General features: G+C 46.7%; 2 protein-coding genes across 3 annotated transcripts; one reads left to right on the forward strand and one right to left on the reverse strand.

The window, feature by feature from the left end:
* Positions 1-123: 123 nt before the first annotated feature.
* C1H22orf23 (chromosome 1 C22orf23 homolog) lies at positions 124-8256 on the reverse strand. Its single transcript, XM_037881308.2, has 7 exons — positions 8139-8256; positions 6240-6360; positions 4935-4997; positions 4230-4418; positions 3561-3695; positions 2704-2804; positions 124-2379 (listed from the first exon to the last, which is right to left on the reverse strand). The coding sequence occupies exons 2-7, from the start codon at positions 6349-6351 to the stop codon at positions 2275-2277; spliced, it is 705 nt and encodes a 234-aa protein (XP_037737236.1). The 5' UTR covers positions 6352-6360; positions 8139-8256; the 3' UTR covers positions 124-2274.
* Positions 8257-8295: 39 nt separating this feature from the next.
* POLR2F (RNA polymerase II, I and III subunit F) lies at positions 8296-14968 on the forward strand. 2 transcript variants are annotated; one of them, XM_037881313.2, is made up of 5 exons: positions 8296-8459; positions 8822-8891; positions 9719-9849; positions 12570-12641; positions 14786-14968. In XM_037881313.2, the coding sequence occupies exons 1-5, from the start codon at positions 8440-8442 to the stop codon at positions 14874-14876; spliced, it is 384 nt and encodes a 127-aa protein (XP_037737241.1). In that variant the 5' UTR covers positions 8296-8439; the 3' UTR covers positions 14877-14968. The 2 variants fall into 2 exon arrangements, with proteins under 2 accessions (XP_037737241.1, XP_043399087.1); XM_043543152.1 differs by lacking the exon at positions 12570-12641.
* Positions 14969-16999: the final 2031 nt, after the last annotated feature.

Genomic DNA, 16999 nt, shown 5'->3' on the forward strand with positions numbered 1-16999 from the left:
CTAATTGGACATATCCAAGATACCCCACCCAGGACATCTAACCCTCACTGCAGCTGCTAAATAGACCCACTCTTATGGTTTTGGGGGGGCAGGGAGGGAGGAACATTCTTTTTCCAGGGAAAGGGAAAAGAATGCAAGACTTTATTCCGGGCCAGCAAGGTTGTCCTATTGCCTTGCTCTCTAGTGCTGCCCTCTGCCAGCTTGGAGAGTGGGAAGGGAATCTCAGCTGACCCTTCTCCAGCTTTGTCTGTATTTATAATTTTAAAAGTGCAAAAGGGGGGATTTGGGTTTTTTTTTATAGCTTCATTACTAGATGGATTCAACCCCACCGGGCTTTTTAAACCCTTGTTTGATTTGTCGTGTATATGCGTTGGGGGATGGGGAGAGCAGTCTTCTCTCCTTCCTTTCTTTTTTCTGCCTTCTCCAAGGTGAGGAGCTATTTATTGAGCTGTTTGATTGGTCTGAGTTAGACACTGAGTTTTGTGGGTGTTGGTTGGTCAGCTGTTGTCTTGCCTTGTTAGCAGAGTAACTACCAGCCCAGAGCAAACTGCTGCATTCCCTTTATAAAAATACTACAGGTTTGATCCAAACCTCTCTTACTTCCAGCAGTGTCCTGGACCATTGCTGGAGTATATTTTTATACAGAATAAATCCCTGTTTACAAAACCATTGAGGGAGCTGAGTTTATCATGTTGCTCCCAAGGGCCACCAGTACTGGTTGGGGCAGCGTACTCAGCCCCTAGGAATGGAGGGCCCCATCACACTCTTGCAACCCCCAACAGGCTGATCCAGGAGCAGAGGCCATCTTTCTATGGTCATCTCTGGGCAGGGGAGATCCCAAAGCACAACTTACCTTCTTCAAAGCAAAGCAGTCAATTTGGCCTTGTAGAAGTGCGGCCGAGCCACTGTCAAAGGCCATGAGAATTGCTGCAGTCTGACACCCCTAGTCCTACTCCCTTCAGTATTTTGATTTGTAAACTGCTACACTGTACTAACTCTGGGATTGCCATTCAGCTGGAGAAAAATAAAACCAGTGGAGTTAAAAAACTACTGCCACCCTTTGTTGCTTATCTTTACCTGTGCTTGGCTCACCTTAGGTACCTGATTACCTCGGTAGCACATGCACCTCTTAATCTCAGGGTTATGGGTTTGAGTCCAATGTTGGGTACTTGCCTGGCTTGTGGAGGTTTGGTGGATTTACTGCTGACAAATAGTTCAGCCTCTGGATTTAAGAAAAGGATGAGATTGGGGATTCCAGCCGCCTCTTGGTTCAATACAGGGGTAATTGGGTGAAATTCTTTAGCTTGTGTTATGGAGGAGGTAGGACTAGTAATGATCCCTTCTGGCTTTAAAATCTATGAATACCTTGGCCCCCTGCCTTTGGCCATGTCAATCCTTGTCAAGATGTTCCCAGGGAACAGAAAACAAAGGATCATGGAACAGACTCTCCTGCGCTGTGAACCCCAACGTGAACTCCTCCCTGGCCCAACCCCGTGTAGCCGTGTTTCTAAGCCTGCATGTTTTAGTGCATGAGCAAGAGACAAGTTCCTAGACACACACACACACACACAAAATCTCTCCAAGATGCAATCACATTAAAATGAAGGCGAACATTTACGTAAGGCAGTGTGGTTGCTCCTCCCTCACCTGCTCTGCAGCAGCAGCTGGCACAGTTTCCAGGGCTGTGCTGACATGAGTGATGATATGGATTCAGTGATGAGGAAGTAAACAATCACATTAATTTTCAGCTTCCACCAGAAACAACCAGAACCCCCAGAGTTTGGGCCATATGGAAAAGGGACAGAGATTTTCCTTCGGGGTGTCTGTTGTGCAGGTCACCTTTGTTCTGACACCTTAAGGCGTGTGCCATAGGTGGAAGGAGACCTTGCTTCACCATGTTTCAGAGGCGACTGGAGCATGCTGAGGTCTTTTCATCTCCTCCTAGCCCCTCCAGAGGGAGGGAACCAGGCTAACTCCCTGATTTGGTTCACCCAACCATCAAGTTCACCCAGCCATGAAACAGCTGCCTGAAGGGAGACTAGTCAGTGTTGGTAGGATTTTGCAAAGACTTTCTCCTGTTATGTACTATGCATAAATAGTTACTGCCCTCTTGGGTTTATGCAACAGGTGCTACTGACATTCCTCCAAGAGGATCTGCCTTAGATGGATAGGCATAGACCAGTTCTGTGACCCTTCTATGGTGGAGGCCCAGCCCTGTTGAAAGGGCAAGGAAAGAAGGGGTGGGAATGGTCTGCTCTGGTGTGTGGTCTTGGTCTAGCTATTGGGATCAGATTTGTTCCCTACAGGGAGGATTTTTGCCATTGCCTCTCTCACGTCCTTACTCCTCTTCTTATCGATGATCTCCATCTCCCGCAGTTTCTGCAAAGAGCAGATCAAAAAGGATGAATTGGTGAGAATGCCAGAAACTCCTATTTCCTGCCAAGCCTGAGAATGAAGGATCCTCTTCCCCAGTGAAATTACATAGAGAAATGACAAAGGGGCTGGAGGCCTCTCTCCTGCCCCAACCTCCTAAATTCATCCCTCTTTTTCTACCTCATCCCCTGAAAGAAAATGCTGGGCTCTCCTCCTCCCAAATCTAGGCCACATCTAGTTATTGGATAGAAACCCTAGAACTCAGATCCTCCAACACCGAGGTTCCCTCAATCCAACATGCTACAAGGGCCAGAGGGGTTCCCAAGGTACCTGTGAGATTTCAGTGAGGATGATCCCTCGATACTGCTTGCTCTGGCCCAGAGCCTCCATCTCTGCCAGGAATTCCTTCCTCTCCTGAATTTCAGTCACCACTGAGTCCAAGAGAAAGAGACATGGACAGAACCAGTCAAAGTGGGGACACACCAGCATTGCCTGAACTCTGACCTCCCCACTTCCCAGCCCTGTTAGAATGGGGGGTGGGGGGTAATATCTAGAATGACACTGACTTTGCCCTCATCACCACAGTATCTTAGCACCCCCTGCATTTAAGGATAGAAATAGCCATCTCTTTATTTCTCTCTCTTCCTGGCCTATAGGAAATACAGCTTGATTTGGGGCTGGGGCGTGTTTGTAAAAGTTTATTCAGTTGGGACTCACCCCACAGGATTCTACATGCCAAAGCAGAGCAGTGGTCCAGCTAAGGCCCAGTCTACATTAAAAGTTTTGCCAACTTTATTGGTTCAAAGTGTGAAAAAAAATCACGCCCCAAACTGACATAGCTATGTCAGCAAAAGTCCTACTGTAGGTGCAGTTATACTAGTAAAAAAGTGTTTTTGCCAGTGTAGCTTATTTTATATGGGGAAGTGGTATAAACTATACTGCCAAAAGCACCTTTCTGCTGGTATGAGCTGCATCTCCACTAGAAGGGTTTGCTGGCATAGCTATGGTACTGTACTACTAATGTAGCTATGTCGGCAAAACTTTCTAGTCTAGATAAGGTCTAATCCAGCATCCCACCTGCCACAACAAATCTCAGCTCACTAGTGCATGAAGCCCACCACCCTGCCTTTTGTAAGGGGCCTGTATCTAAGGCCTTCCTTTGTGCCTTGGCCTATTTCCATACGTACGTTCTTCAAACCGGTCAGGTTCAGGTATTTCCTCTTCCTCTGTCTGCACTGGCTTCTGCTGTGGCTTGTGTTCCACCACGTCCTTTCCAGTCGCTAGGATATTTTGGAGCCTTTGCTTCTCCCTCTCTAAGTCGCCTGTGGAAAATAAAGAAAACAAATATTTGCCAGACTGAGGCAGAAGTGCAGTCTCCCCACCAAGGCCCTGCTGGCGGCTGTGCCTGGACACACACAGCTGGAGATTCTATATAAGTAATTTCACAGGAAATATCTATTACGGTACATCCCATTCCCATCCTATACACAGCACAGGCACTACGTGTACTGTACTGACAGCAAAAGTCCCAGCTCCATTTACATCAGTGGTCTGATATCAGTTTATATGCCATAAAGTTATGTGAGAATTGCATTGTCACAATAAGGTAAAGTGAAATCCTGTTCTGTCAGTGAGCCACCCAGCCAGCAGGCAGGGTTGGGATGTGATCATCAGTGAAGGTAGGCGCTGTCAAAAGTCCCCTCACAGCTCTGGCTTTTGTGCACCTACCAGTGGATTAGAGAGAAGGCAGAAGGAGGTTGGAAAGCAGATAAGAGTGTTCTGGAGACTGGAGGAAAATAGGAGGAAAGGAAAGAGAGGAGGCAAAACTGATCCCTTAGCAAAATTTGCTCACTTACGAGTGGCCCGGGGTTTGAATTTCTCTCGGGTGTAGGCATCACCTGCCCGGCAGATCTCGGCAGGTCGGAGATGAGGTCTGGCCAACAGAGTGACTGAAAGACAAGGCTTTGGTGGAGAGGATGCAGGCTGTGCAAGCTGTGGTTCTTTGCTGGATGTTGGGTTACAGTGAGTGGGCAGGGAAACACCTCCTGGGAAAGGAAGGGAAGACAATGGCAGGTTAGGAACAGAGGAGTCTGTAGCTTGGTGATATCCCTGGACCACATAATGCAGTTCCAGTATTAGTCTCATTCCCTGGACCAGTTACATGGGGAAATCCCGTCCAGTCCTTATAAAGAATATTAATAGCTACCAAATTTATCCTTAAATGATGGAGATTAGATGGGGGGTTCAAGAGAGGAAGACTGCACTCCATGAGAGCAGCTTCCATTACTGTTGTATGATGAAAGAGATGAGAACAGCTGCGGTGGACCAAATGCTGAGGAGAAAGAAATACCACCCCCCAATTTCTTCCCGTTCCTCCAGTCTAAAGGCAAATACCCTCTGTAAAAAGAATGCTCTATGTATCTGGGCCGCATGAATGCTTCACCACAGCAGCTGTAAGGTGTACATAGGGGTTAGGAGCAGAAGGTCAATAAGCAGCAACCTGCAGAAGGCGGAGTGCATGTGTGGGGGTTGGGGGTGGACAAAGCTGAGGCATCACTCACGTTTCATGCAGTTCATAAGGTGGCGTTGCTGGAAATTGGTAAGTCTGGATTCCTTCATCATCACTGAAAGGAAAAAACCATCTATAAAGACCCCAGCCTGAGAATTCAGCAGAAACAGCCTGAGGAACTACCTGTTCACTTTAGGCAACCAGAACAAAAGAGGGGAACGGCTTTGGAGGAAACTCCATATTTGTAATCGAGATCCTTTGGGAAAAGACCCAAGTGATTCATGATTCCTAAAAGATTTAGGCCGAGAATTTCAAAGGTGGGTGCCTAAAGCTAGGTTACTCACTCCATGTTTACGCACCTAAATAAGTGGCCTAATTTTCAAAAGTATTGGCATTCTCCCTCATAAAAAAGGAAACACCAGCTTTAAAAATGGTACGTAAGGGCTGTGGTGGAGGTAAAACTGTTCTTCCAAATTTGAAAGCAAATGAGAACAGCATTTGCAGTAACAGTAGCAAGGGAACTAGTTATAAGAGCTTTAGCTGATCACCAATTGGGGGATCAGGATGGCATTACCCACATGGCATAGTAATGTGGAATTAGTACAACAAAGGGCTTTTATGTCTTCAACTTCGGCAATGGTAGGAGAAGGGAAACAGAACGAGGTTATTATTTAATATGTTGTAGAACCCAGAAGTCTGCTTGGCAATAGCTGTTGTGTAAAAATCTAAAGTGACTGACAGGTAGATTGGATTAGACAGGCACTTTACAGGAAATACACAGAAGACAGGTTCCTGCCCTGAAAAGCTTATACGCTAAATGATGGATTTGAGATGTGAGAATATAACAGAGAGCAGGAAAGAGATGGGTGAGGAATGGCATGGGTTACGGTGATACAATGATGGTTTTAGTCAGTTTAGGCAGATATACAGTTTAGTGGTTCAAATTGTGTATGTGGAGGAGAGGGGGTTGCAGAAGGGGTCTTTAGGAGTTATTTTAATAAGATGAGGAAGGAGGATGAGAGAATGGATTTAGGAAGAGCATTCCAAGCATCACAAGCAACATTGAGTACTAATGTTCTCTTCTATGTAGGTTCTTTCACCATCCTAATCACTGTGGTACCTGGGCACCTGCCAGTAGTGCATTAAGCGAGATGATTAACATCTGTTAGATGTGGTTTGTTCTCTCTTTCATCTTCTCCACGGGAGAGAACTGTGTGAGCAGTAGAGTGTTTTGGTTTGTTTTTTTTAAATGTACATACTGCTGTTATAAATGGAACAATGATCAAGCCAGAAGCATGATATGAGTTTAAGGGGGTCAGTGGCCTTTTCACTGTACTCCATTCTGTCTTCCTGTTACCTTTCAGCAGCTCTTTTGTTTCTTGGCCATAATGAGTTGTCCCTGGAGAATGCCAGAAACCAGTTCCTTTTGGGACAGCTGGCGCTGCTCTTCTTCCCTCCTGGGAAGACATTGTGAAAACCTGAAAATGACAGTGAGGCAAGGAGTCAGGAAATCATATTCAACTTCTAATGGTTCAACTCAAAAGAACATTCTCTCTTCACAGCCCTCAGTCATTCTAGGGTCCCATTACACAGTCTCTACTACCTCAAAATCAATCTTAATACTTACTTAAATATAGCTAATCCATTGAAGTCTTGACCCTTGGAAAGTTACCATAGTGTTTGAGGGACTGGCTGGAATCTCCCATGCCCTTTTTTATTCTCCCCTCTGTTGCAGTGACAAACCTGCTTCCAGCTGAGAAAGGTTGTGAACCCCTAGAATCCACCACAGTCATACTAAGCACTGCTCAGACTGGAATACCTCGACACTGCAAATTAAGGTGCTGTAATTGTAGCACAGGTAGACATCCCCACACTAGTTAATCTACAGAGTGCAGGTAACAATGGTAGAGAAAGTGTGGGAGCATGGACTTCAGCATTGTTAGCAATCCAAGTATGTGCTAAGGGCCCCCTGCAGGCTTGTGCTGGGATTGTTAGCCTGTGCTGAAGCTCATGCCACCACGTCTTCGCTGCTACAGTTACCCATGCTAGCTCAATTAAAGCTGGTGTGGGTATGCTTACACACGCTACAATTACACCTTACTTTGCAGTGAAGCCATACCATGGGATGCATGGACTCAACATATTTACATGCTTGATCTCAGAACATGGCATCCACGGCACTTCCTCTCCTGAGGGGATAACAGATTTGCTGCCTGTTCTGAATATACCTAATGTAATCTGAAGAAAAGCTCTGTGTAGCTCAAAAGCTTGTCTCTTTCACCAGCAGAAGTTGGTCCAATAAAAGATATTACCTCACCCACCTTGTCTCCCTATAAAAATCTTAGTTAATGCTGGTTTGGTCTATAGCAGGGGTAGTCAATTATTTTTGTCAAGGTCCAAATTTCTGGGTCAGGGTATAACCAAGGTCCAGGTTCCGGGGGAAATAATAAAAAATACTAACAATAATTATAATAAGTAAATAAAATAAAAAGATTTTGGGATCTGTTCAAAAGTGTCTGGCAGTCCAGATTTGGCCCAGTCTCCCTATTGACTATCCCGGGTCTGTAGTCTTCAAGGATCTTTAGCACTGCCAGGCACAAACACATGCACCCTCCCACCAGTCAACTCCCACCACTGGCTGAAGGAAACATCCTTTTCCTGTCACACGGGGTGCAGTGATGTAGGTTCAGTTCACATCTGTGATACCACAGATGACACCAGCATCCAATGTCATAGAGAAGACACCTTGCTCCACAGTACAGTGCCACGGGGGGACACTCCTCACACCTTGGCACAATGCAACAGGGAGCTGTCCTCTCACCCCACTCTGCATTGCCACAGAACAGTGTCCCACCACAATGCAATGCCATGAAACAACACCCCATCCGCCCCATTGTGTAATGCAATAGGATGCCGCCCAGAGCAATGCCGTGGGGCAACACAATAATGCAACAAAGCAAGGCCCATGACCACACAGTGCAACGGCACCTGGTATTGTCTCCAAGCCACCACATGCCACAGGGTGATGCCCCCCCCACCTGACACAATAATGGCCCCTCTCATGCCCAACAAGGGTGCAATGCTGTGATGTGCCACAGGCCCTCTCCCACACAGCGGGGCACCCAGGGCGGTGCAAGGCCCTCTTCAACGGGGCCTCGCCGCCACCCAGCGCCCAGTGGGAGGGGAAAGCCTATGGGGTGACGTCCCATCAGAGGCTCGGATGCCCCAGATGGCGAGAACGAAGTGCCAAGGCCACCTTCCAGTCTCCATGGAAACCCGTGCTGGTCCCTGATTGGCGGGTGGCCCGGCCCCATCCCGACCCCGGGGAGGGCGGAGATTCGGGTGCTCGCAGCGATTCCTTCCACCCCGCTCGATCCGCTCGCTCACCCGAAGTTAGCGGCTCCCGTTACCATGGGAACCCGCTCCACCGCCCGCTTCCGCTTACGTCGGCGCCGGCCCCGGAAGTGGATGATTGGAGGTCGCCGGCCGCGCTCGTGGCCTGTGACGACGTCCCGCCGCTGGGAAGTCTGCGGTTGGTGTCCCGCCCGGCTGGCGGCATGTCCGACAACGAGGACAAGTGAGAAGGAGGCGGCGGGGGAGGGGGGCTCGTGTCCGGGGGTGAAGGGTCAGGAGGGGCTCGGCGGGGGGGGCCCAGCGGGGTGGGGTGAGGGGGGGGGACGCCAAGGGACGCGGGTTAGTGCGGGGGCGGGGGGCAAGTGGGGCCGGGTGGAGGGGTGGGGAGGGTGTCGAGGGCAGCGGGGGGGGGGGTATTGCAGGGGAGAAGCAGGGGGGCAGTGCCGGGTGGCCCGAGGGGAGCAGCGGGGTGAGGAGGCAGCAGGGCTGCGTTCGTTCTCCGAGGTGGGCGGCGGCAGCAGCAGCCTATCGGCTGGGATCTGGCTGTAGAGCGATAAGTGACCTTGTGTCTTTTGTCACCCACAGCTTTGATGGTGATGACTTTGACGATGTGGAGGAAGATGAAGGACTGGATGATTTGGAAAACGCAGAGGAGGTTCGTGCTCAAACCCTTCCTCCCCTCAGCACTCTGCATAGTGCCCACATGCTTCACATAGCCTCCTTTTTTATACAGCATTTACATTTTTCCCAGGCCACTCCCAGTTCCTGTCATCCAGGGAGCTAGTGACTGGGAATGGCAATTGAACCGAAGTCCCTACGATGGCACTTCAGGTGCTGGCTCGTAGAGCACTCGGCTGCCATAAAAAAGATGGAGAAAAGTTGTTCTCTTGCCACAGAGGGCAGAACAAGACTCAGTGGGTTCACACTACAGCATATCAGAGTTAGATTAAATCTCAGGAAACACTTCCTAATTGTAAGAACAATAGGACAATGGGACAGACGCCTAGGGAGGTTGTGGAAACTCCTTCACTGGAGGTTTTCAAAAAGAGGCTGGATAGCCACCTGTCTTGGATGATTTAGATACAACAAATCCTGCATCTTGGCAGTGCGTTAGACTAGATGACCCTTGGGGTCCCTTCTAACCCTATGATTCTATGATCTTGGTCCTATCACACTCTAGAGAGTGAGACACTGGGAATGGGATTAGAACCCAAGTCTCCAATATGGAAGTTCAAAGAACCAGTTGTTAGGACACTGGACCCAGAACCTCAGAAAGCCAGTCTTGGTATCTCTGTATATTAATCAGATAAATACACTTCCCAACTGGGCTTTCTACTCTGCTTTACTCAAAGTCCTTGGTTAGGATTCTGTGTAGACTTTAAACCTTCATTCTTTGACGGTTCCACAGTCTGACAAAATCTATTAAGGACCTAGAGCTCCCTCAATGTGCTTACAATAGCTTATATTCCTTTATTTCTTCAGGAGGGTCAAGAGAACGTAGAAATCCTTCCATCTGGAGAGAGACAGCAGGCAAATCAGAAGCGGATCACGACTCCGTACATGACCAAATATGAGCGAGCCAGAGTCCTGGGCACTCGTGCACTCCAGATAGCGTAAGTGCACTTGTTCCATGCCCCAGCCTTGGCAGTGGCATCTCATGACATTTTTCCATGTTTAAGTTACTTTTTTACTGTTCAGGATCTTCCATAGCTCTGAGGATTCCCCACCTGCCCTGTGAGGTTCTGTCTCATAGCTACTGCCAGCTGTGAAATGCAAGGGCTTGGAAATGGAAACTTGAGCCCCTAGACAAGTCTCTGCAGCCTTCCTAGAACATTATATCCAGGACAGTGCTACTGATGGCTTATGCTTTATGCCATCTGTCTCGGTTGCCTCTGAAGTGGGAGGCATTTCTCATCTGGAATCAGCCCTCTCTGCTTAAGTCAACAGGAGGGTGGGAGTAGTGTTCTAGGTGTATCTCCTTCCTTACCCAAGGGGAAACCAAACTCTGCTGAGAAACTCAGGATGTTTGCAAACGCCAAGACTCCAGGGGAAGTTCGAGGTCTTCATCAACAAATGTCATAGGACTGTAGAAAGTATGAATGGAAAACATATGCCTAAACTTTTAGATTGCAATTATTTTGAGGGCAGGGACTGACTTTTACTTACTTGGACAGCAGCTGGGACAGTGGTGCCCCAGCTTGGTTAGTTTCCCCCCGCTACTACACTCTAAATGTTGTTCATGTACCATCCCACCTGCGGCTCATGGAGGACTGCTTTCTGCTTTCTCTAGGGGTTTGTCCAGTCTAATTTTAAATTATGCAAGTCAATAGGTCTTGCACTTTTTATGAGACTGTACCACAGCCTAAGAATCTCAGCCTTAGGAAAGTTTATTTATATCCATTTGAAATAATCCCTTTGCTTGTTTTCATCCTGTTACTCATGGTTATACCCTTTCAAATCACCCCAAACAATTCCTCTCCCTTACACCTTACAGATAATTGTCGGTTTCAGAATGGTAGCTGTGTTATCTGTATCAGCAAAAAGAACGAGGAGTCCTTGTGGCACCTTAGAGGCACCTTGTGGCACCTTAACAAATTTATTTGAGCATAAGCTTTCGTGGGCTAAAACCCACTTCATCAGATCCATGCAGTGGAAAATACAGTAGGAAGATATATATATATATATATACACACACACACAGGGAACATGAAAAAATAGGTGTTCCCATACACACTATAACGAGAGTGATCAATTAAGGTGAGCTATTATCAGCAGGAGAAAAAAACTTTTGTAGTGATAATCAGGATGGCCCATTTCCAACAGTTGACAAGAAGGTGAGAGTAATAGTAGGGGGGGGAAATAGTTTTACTTTGTGTAATGACCCATCCACTCCCAGTCTTTATTCAAGCCTAATTTAATGGTGTCCAGTTTGCAAATTAATTCCAATTCAGCAGTCTCTTGTTGGAGTCTGTTTTTGAAGTTTTTTTGTTGTAATATTGCGACTTTTAGGTCTATAATCGAGTGACCAGGGAGATTGAAGTGTTCTCAGACTTGTTTTTGAATGTTATAATTCTTGATGTCTGATTTTGTGTCCATTTATTCTTTTACATAGAGACTGTCCGGTTTGGCCAATATACATGGCAGAGGGGCATTGTAGGTGGCTATTGAGTCTCTCCTTAGTCATTGCTTTGCAAAGATATTATTTGCCTGGCCATCATTTGGCAAAGCCATTCTTTGCATGTTCTTTTAATTCTCTGGAAGGCAAAAAAATTAAAAAAAAAGTTCTGAGCAATGAAGTGGGTCCACCATGGCTCAGAATCCAAAACAGGCTGGTGCCTGTTGCTACATTGTCTACTCAAGCTGTCTTTAATTCCAAATCTAGGCCAGCAGCATCCCCTAGTGGCCAAGTCCACGCATGCAGTAGAACCTCAGGGTTACGAACACCTTGGGAATGGAGCTTGTTTGTAACTCCTAATTGTTCGTAGCTCTGAACAAAACATTATGGTGATTCAGTCAAAAGGATACAACTGAACATTGACTTAATACAGCTTTGAAGCTTTACTATGCAGAATAAAAATGCTGCTTTCCCTTTTTTTTTTCAGTAGTTTATGTTTAACACTATACTGTATTTGCCTTTTGTTTTCTTTTTGGTCTACTGCTGCTGATGATTGCATACTTCTGGTTCTAAATGAGGTGTGTGGTTGACTGGTCGTTTGTAACTCTGGTGTTCATAACTCTGAGGTTCTACTGTAATAGTACACGTTTCCTTTGCTGCCGTCTCTTAAAAGGAGAGGTACAGATAATCCTCATCTTTGACACCGCGCTCTCACATCCCCTCCAAAAAATACATTAAATTTTGAGGGGATGATATCAGTGTGCCTTTTATTGGCTAATAAATGGTACTTATTACTGGGTTAATTTTAAAGTCACTGTTTTCTGTCCTCACATTAAAATATGTCAGGAAGTGACCCCGGAAGGGGTGTGGGCTTCATTGTGAATCTCAAATCCCAGCCTGTGAGCAAAGATTGAGAGAAGGGCCTTCAACTAAAAACTCTGCCTGTGGCCACTTTGTACCCTGTCACTAACTGCCAGACATGCTACTGCCACAATAGGAAAGGATCTTGGGATGGGGTTAAGAGAGATTCATGAAGAGCTTTGTCCTCCAAGCCAATAGAGACCTTACAGAATTGCACCTGTAATTCCGTCCTTCATACTCTGCTGGACTTTATCTGGGTAACAGTCATGTTTGTGAAGCAAGTATCCCCACATGCTTTACCATATTTCTTCCACTCCCTTCTGTCCCCCTCGTGATTGTGGATATTCTTCCTCTTAGGATGTGTGCTCCAGTCATGGTAGAGTTGGAAGGAGAGACAGATCCTCTGCTGATTGCAATGAAAGAACTCAAGTAAGTCCTGGAGATTTTGGCAGTGAGATGTCCTTAGATTTGCGTTCCTCTCCTCAACACCCCAATGATGACGGTTTATTTCCATTAGTTCCTGAGGCTACAGTTTGCACACTTTCATTATAACAGACGGGGAATACAATCTCCATGTTCATTCAGGCAATCTGTCCTTGCATCTGTCTCTCTCTAAATCAGGTTTGTGTCTAGAATGGAATTCCTGGCCTGGGAGTATGAATCCCCCTTCCTCTTTTCAGTTCGGAATCTGTTCCCAGCAGCAGGTAGCTTGGGTGTCTGTATTCTCCAGTCCTAAGAACTTCTGCAAAGTCCTACTGGTAGCAACATTTTCCTGTTTTACTTATTATATTTTGGAATTCATATTTTTTCTTTAATAGGATCCTAAGGGCCCCATCATGAACTTGTGGGGGCCGGAGAAGTGTCTGATTGGAACTGATTCAAATGTAGCCATTTGGACAAATTCATATTTGCACATATTTCCCCTGAAAAAATAATGTTGCTTAATAGATTAAAATGACTACAAACACATGGTGGTCACATTAAGAATTCCCTGACTCTCCACTTGTTCCCTCCTGTATTGTTTCTCCCTCCTTCCCAATTCCTTGTGCCATAGCTTCTGTGGCATGAGAGAGAGAGAGAGACATGCATACACACCTACTAGCTGCCTAGCCTGATTCCCGCCACCTCTCTGGCATTGGAGCTTTGGATTGGTATCTGGATACTGACACACATCATTTGAATTTCAACATACTCCAAAGAAGTGGATTTGTCACATCCCTTTTCATCTCCTTTCTGTAAATCAGCTCACCTCTGGCTGTGTGAAAGTGTTGGGTGGAGGCTGTTGAGTGGGTGACTGGTGAGTCACAACTCACCCTCCGTTCAGAACTCCCTGCTGGCCCAGAGTTCCGAGCACAGCCTGTGATCTAGCAGACTGGGCCATCAAATAGCAAATGGTTTCCCCACTTACACTCATCAGATACTGGTTTTTGAGTGGAACTGGTGTTTTTGTTTGGTTGGGATTTTTATGCTTCAATTCATTGTAGTTTGTCCTGCAGACTTTACACCCTCATGAGAGAGCCTTATCTTAACTGCATTCCTTCACCTTTGTCAGCAGCCAGTAACTTCTCAGTTTGTGCTCATGGCTGATCTCCTGAAACAGCCAGAGTTGGTTCTGGTCAGTGCTAGAGTGCAAGACCTGGGAAATAATCAGAGGTGTTGTAGGAAGTAGTAACTGTTTCTTGACAGGGAGTGCTTTGCCCTCTGTCAATACCAAGTCAATGCCTCAGGATGGTGCTAATTGAGTGCTTTGCTACTGGAGAGGCCATCTTTTGGATAAGACTTAAAACCATTATTCTGAATGCTTGTGACCATTAAAGATCCCATGTTGTTTTTCACAAACGTAGAGTTGTAAGCCTCAGGCCCTGGCCCAATTCCAATCTGGTTAATTACATTCTGCTGACTTAAAAATGCCTCATGTAGATTAAATTGAATTCAATGTTTTCTAACTTTCTGTCTTGAACTGTGGTGCACTGTTGCTGCGCACTGTTAGCAGCAGCTGCGTTCTGATTTAGAGGTAGCCATTTTTGGTGGTGGTGGAAATGATCTCTGTTCCGTGCATACTTAAAATATATCTAGTACTTTGGATGAAAGATACTATGTAAATGTTAGTTGTTTATGAAATTCTTCACAACTCTCATTGCGCTATCTGAAGTGGTTTGTGGAGAACTCATCACTGTGGGTTTCCTGTCCGTCAGAACAGTAGCTTCATTTTTCAGTTCCATTGCCTCTCCCACATGCCTCTTGGGATGCACAGTCTCGTACTGTTGTGATGTTCACTGGCTTTAGATTGTTTCCACTGTAGGAATTCAGCACTGCAAAGTGCTGAGCTCCTCAGTTTTTTGACTTCTTTGGGGGTCCACAGCGCCTTATAGGATCTGACCTTCCAAGGGAAAGAACTTTCACTGTAATACCGAATCATGAGCACCCCACCACTACACCAGAAATCTGCTAATGAAACAAAACCAGTGAGTTACTAGCTCTCACCAGCATGGCACATCTGGACTTCTGTAGCTTGCTGAGAGGGTGTGATTAAAGCTTTGGCATTTCCATTTACCTCTCTGTCCTCTCTTCAGAGCTCGGAAGATTCCCATAATCATCCGCAGGTACCTGCCAGATGGAAGCTATGAAGACTGGGGTGTGGATGAGCTAATTATCACAGACTGACCTGCTTCCCGTCAATGTCCCTGGTTCCTCCTTCATCTGCATATGCTTTTATTTTTGTTTATATTTGTGTAAATAAATAATAAAACCCCGTTTTTAAGCAAATTGTGGGTTTTTTCCCCCCTTACACAATTCAGTCTGCTGTGGCTGGCAGGAGATGGCCTCTTCCTCCTTTCCATCAATTTAGATCTGTAGTTATTCCTTCCCTCTGCCTCAGCCAGCCCTGGCCTCTCTTTAGAAGCACAGTGCCTGTTAATTTGCTGTTAGGCTCACTGAGTAGTGTGAGGTGCCTTTCGCTCAGTGCTTCTGCCTCAGAAGCCCTGTGCTTGTAAGCTAGTGTAAAGATTGAGGGGAGCAGCTGTTCCCCCTACTTAGTGGCCCCTCATTATATTAAACCTTTGCTCTATAAAAATGATCCTGCAGCTGCCTGGCTTCCAGAAACCCTCTGAAGCAATTCTGAGCCCTCTGCCCACACCCCTTTTTACAACAGCCAGGGGTTGGAGTGGAGGAGACACCTCCATTGCCTTCCAGTAGACAGCAGGGCCTTTGTGCCCTGGCGCAGGTTGCCGTGGAAACCCCCAATTTCCTCTCTGATCAGGGCTGGCTCTGGGGGCTTCTCAGGAGTATCGTAGAGCCGCTCTCATCAAATCCCCCATTGTTTCTCCACTCCTGCCCCCCACTTCTTATCAATCACCAGGATCCCCTTTCAGTGGCAAAGCCCCAGCAGGAAGCGCAGTTGCCGGCCTGAATCCCCACCAACTGGGAACCTGTTCAACAACTATAAGCGCAGTCTGTGCTTCTACTACATATACAGTCATCCCCTCACCCCATAAGTCTACCAATGTCTTAGCCATTGCCCTACTGTATGTATATGTGCCTTCCCCACCCCCACCCCCATCCCTACAATAGCTAGAGAACCATTAACAGTTTGAGTATTTTTAAACAGTCTGACTGGTTAAGAAGTGGTGAAGTTGTCCTTTAAGACAGCAGCAGTCACGTTAACCTCCACTGCTGATGTGGTCCAAGAGAGGAGCACAAATAGGGGCCCACTCCTCTGCCACTAAGAGAAGCTGTTTCTCCATGGTAAAGTCCTTACGGGCCTAAAGACTGCTGCTGCCTCTAGATTTTGCCCTGAAGCCTTTGTGTGTGTCTTAGGACTTCAGCTCTTGGGGCAAAAAAGCCAACAGGAGGGCAGAACAGCTAGTGCCTTTCATCAGGGCTGATTGCATTCTTAAAAATTGCTCTTGGGTTTAAAAAAAACAAAACCACCACCAATCTTTGGTTGTGCATGCTGCCCTCTGCTGTCGGTTCATACCTGAATCACAGGAGCTGTTTTGCCCTTGGATAACATTTCGGTGCCTGTGCTCTTAGAGACGGTTAACATTTGTAAAATATATACCCCCCTACACACTGTGCGTGCCCGCCCACTTTCCCTAAGGGTTTATATCCAACTGCCTGAAGAATTGTTATACAGCCCTACAACCTCTGTACGTTACTCATATAATCACATAACAAATCATGTAGGCACCAATTAATCTCCCTCTTGTGTGTGTAGGGATATGAGACATAAATAAGGGGATGGCATCTGAGGCAAGTTTAAAAGAGCTGAATAGGTCATTGGCCAAATGAGGTAAAGGGGGGACATATACCCGGCTGCATCGAGGGATAGGGTGTAAACTCCCAGGAAGCCAAGTATTTGCTGTCCATGCCATCCTTGCCAAGAAAAGGTTAATCCACAGAGCGATGGCCTTCAGCCCTCTTCCCCCACCCCTCCATGGAATCCTTTAATCACGTTGGCGCGGTGAAATTTCAGTCATGAACGGTGTCTTTGTGCAATCGTTTTGGCGTCCGCAATGGAGCGCAAGGGTCGTTTTCTCGGCCCTTTTTTTTTTAAATGGCTTCTTTGTTTCATACCCGCCTTCTCCCCCACCCCACCCTGCAGCATTGCATCTGTATCAGATACGATTAAAGGGATAGCAAAGGACTCTGGGCCAGCTCCTGCTTGGCTGCAAGGGGAGTGTTTAACCCCTTTGTTCCCAGTCCAGAGGCTAAGGGTGGGGTTGTTCTGGATCCTGTATCAGCTGGGGGTAGTGGCCTGGACGATACTAGGCCCCCCTCCCACTAGA

The sequence above is a fragment of the Chelonia mydas genome, chromosome 1 (assembly GCF_015237465.2).
Source record: "Chelonia mydas isolate rCheMyd1 chromosome 1, rCheMyd1.pri.v2, whole genome shotgun sequence".
Taxonomy (NCBI): Eukaryota; Metazoa; Chordata; order Testudines; family Cheloniidae; genus Chelonia; species Chelonia mydas.

Excerpts from the sequence above, each read along its gene's own strand:
- C1H22orf23 (XM_037881308.2), bottom strand. The coding sequence starts at position 6,351 with ATGTCTTCCCAGGAGGGAAGAAGAGCAGCGCCAGCTGTCCCAAAAGGA. Across the intron at positions 4,998-6,239 it reads AACAAAAGAGCTGCTGAAAG|TGATGATGAAGGAATCCAGA; the intron begins GTAACAGGAAGA and ends TTTTCCTTTCAG. Across the intron at positions 3,696-4,229 it reads ATTCAAACCCCGGGCCACTC|GCGACTTAGAGAGGGAGAAG; the intron begins GTAAGTGAGCAA and ends TATTTTCCACAG.
- POLR2F (XM_037881313.2), top strand. The coding sequence starts at position 8,440 with ATGTCCGACAACGAGGACAA. Across the intron at positions 9,850-12,569 it reads ACTCGTGCACTCCAGATAGC|GATGTGTGCTCCAGTCATGG; the intron begins GTAAGTGCACTT and ends TCTTCCTCTTAG. Across the intron at positions 12,642-14,785 it reads ATTGCAATGAAAGAACTCAA|AGCTCGGAAGATTCCCATAA; the intron begins GTAAGTCCTGGA and ends TCCTCTCTTCAG.